We start from the raw sequence: 2,007 nt of genomic DNA on the forward strand, positions 1-2,007 counted from the left end.
ATATGGCATTTGTCATGGTAACTATACATTTGGGTCCACTTGGGGATTTTCTTCTTTGGCCTGTTGCTATGTCTATCTGCTGTCTTAGTTATTATAGCTTTATAATATGTTTGCATATCTGCTGTTGTAAATATTTAATGGGTTTTTATATGTTTCTTTTTTATTACCAATGTATTACATATAAAATTTAGCATAATTTTATCATGTTCCAAGAAAAGACCCATTGCAATTTTGATAGGAATTGGCTTACACCTCCTATAAATTACTTGAGAGTGGTGGGATCTTCACAGTACTGAACTTTTCCCACAGAGGTAGGGCACGTCCCTCCAACCATTCACATTTTTTTTCTTTCTCCTTACAGTAGAGTTTCATTCTTTTCTTTAGTTGGATCCTATGCAGCTCTTGTCACATTAATTCTTAGGTAAACGTTGGCAGCTGTAGCTCTCAGTGGAAAACTTTCCCGATTATGATTTCTAACTATCATTGCTGTATAAGAAAGCGATCCAGGAGCAGTGTGAAGAAGAAGAGGCGAGAACGACCCCCGGACCGACCAAAGCCCGCGCGCGCTGCATCCCGCGTCCAGCACCTACATCCCGCCGCCGACGCCACCATGCCCAAGAGAAAGGCTGAAGGGGATGCTAAAGGAGATAAAGCCAAGGTGAAGGACGAACCACAGAGAAGATCCACGAGGTTGTCTGCTAAACCTGCTCCTCCAAAGCCAGAGCCCAAGCCTAAAAAGGCCGCTGCAAAGAAGGGAGAGAAGGTACCCAAAGGGAAAAAGGGAAAAGCTGATGCTGGCAAGGAGGGGAATAACCCTGCAGAAAACGGAGATGCCAAAACAGACCAGGCACAGAAAGCTGAAGGTGCTGGAGATGCCAAGTGAAGTGTGTGCATTTTTGATAACTGTGTACTTCTGGTGACTGTACAGTTTGAAATACTATTTTTTATCAGGTTTTATAAAATGCAGAATTTTGTTTTACTTTTTTTTTTTTTTAAAGCTATGTTGTTAGCACGCAGAACACTTCATTGTTATTTTTGGGGGAAGGGGCATATGTCACTAATAGAATGTCTCCAAAGCTGGGTTGATGTGGGGAAAACACCTTTCCCTTCTAGTTTTGAGACACTTCCTCTTGGTTCCCAGGAGGAGGGATTCCCTACTTTGACACACATGGCCACCTTGGCACAAAAGCCTTGTGGTATGGAAAAACAAATTTGTTTTTATGTCCTCTTCTCCCTTTCCATCTTTCAGCACAGACTTAACTCCCTTAAGCCCAGATATCTTTTGGGACCTGACCTCTAGTCATTGGTTACCAGTGTGTCAGGCAATCTGGACTTTCCAGTGATGCCACTGAGATGGCACCTGTCAAAACAGCATTGGTTCCATTTCTAGATTGTGGATCTTCAGATAAATTCTGCCGTTTTCATTTCACTTCCTGAAAGTCAGAGTCGGCTTGTGAAAAGTTGTTAAACAACATGCTAAATGTGAAACGTCAACACTCACTCTAAACTTTCCCTGTTGAGAGCATCAGATGAAGACTTCATTGGGTTTTATAGTGGCTTTCTGATTTTTGGTAGTCCATTGAAGAAGAGAGTTTGAAAGTTGTTGTATACTGTTAACGATTGTCTGCCCATGTCCTGCCTGAAATACCATGATTGTTTATGGAAAGTATCTTTAATAAAGCTGGATACAGTTTGGCTTGGAAAAAAAAAAAAAGAAAGAAAGCGATTCATCTTGGAACATTCATTCTGTGACTAGCCACCTCCACTCTGATTATTCTAACAGATTTGCAGTGGACTCTCTTGGGTTTTCTAGGTAGACAATCTCAATCCGAAAATAACGACGTTTCCTTCTCTCTTCTCAAATGTTTTACTACTTTCCTTTTTCTGTCCTGTTTCCTCAGCTGGAACCTCCAGGACAAAACCCCCAGGATCGTGGTATAGCAGGCACCCAGACACGTTACCCACAGAAAGGGGGCATTTCTAGGATTTCAACAATAAAGTGTTGCT

General features: G+C 41.8%; 1 protein-coding gene across 1 annotated transcript; it reads left to right on the top strand.

Annotated features, from left to right (window-relative positions):
• The first annotated feature begins 440 nt into the window (after positions 1 to 440).
• On the top strand, positions 441 to 1,714 carry LOC117063495 (non-histone chromosomal protein HMG-17-like). The gene has a single exon (XM_033177217.1). It carries the CDS (start codon positions 467 to 469, stop codon positions 881 to 883), a length of 417 nt encoding a protein of 138 aa, XP_033033108.1. The 5' UTR covers positions 441 to 466; the 3' UTR covers positions 884 to 1,714.
• Positions 1,715 to 2,007: the final 293 nt, after the last annotated feature.

This window comes from Trachypithecus francoisi, unplaced genomic scaffold (genome assembly GCF_009764315.1).
Source record: "Trachypithecus francoisi isolate TF-2019V2 unplaced genomic scaffold, Tfra_2.0 Lachesis_group18, whole genome shotgun sequence".
NCBI classification, from domain to species: domain Eukaryota; kingdom Metazoa; phylum Chordata; class Mammalia; order Primates; family Cercopithecidae; genus Trachypithecus; species Trachypithecus francoisi.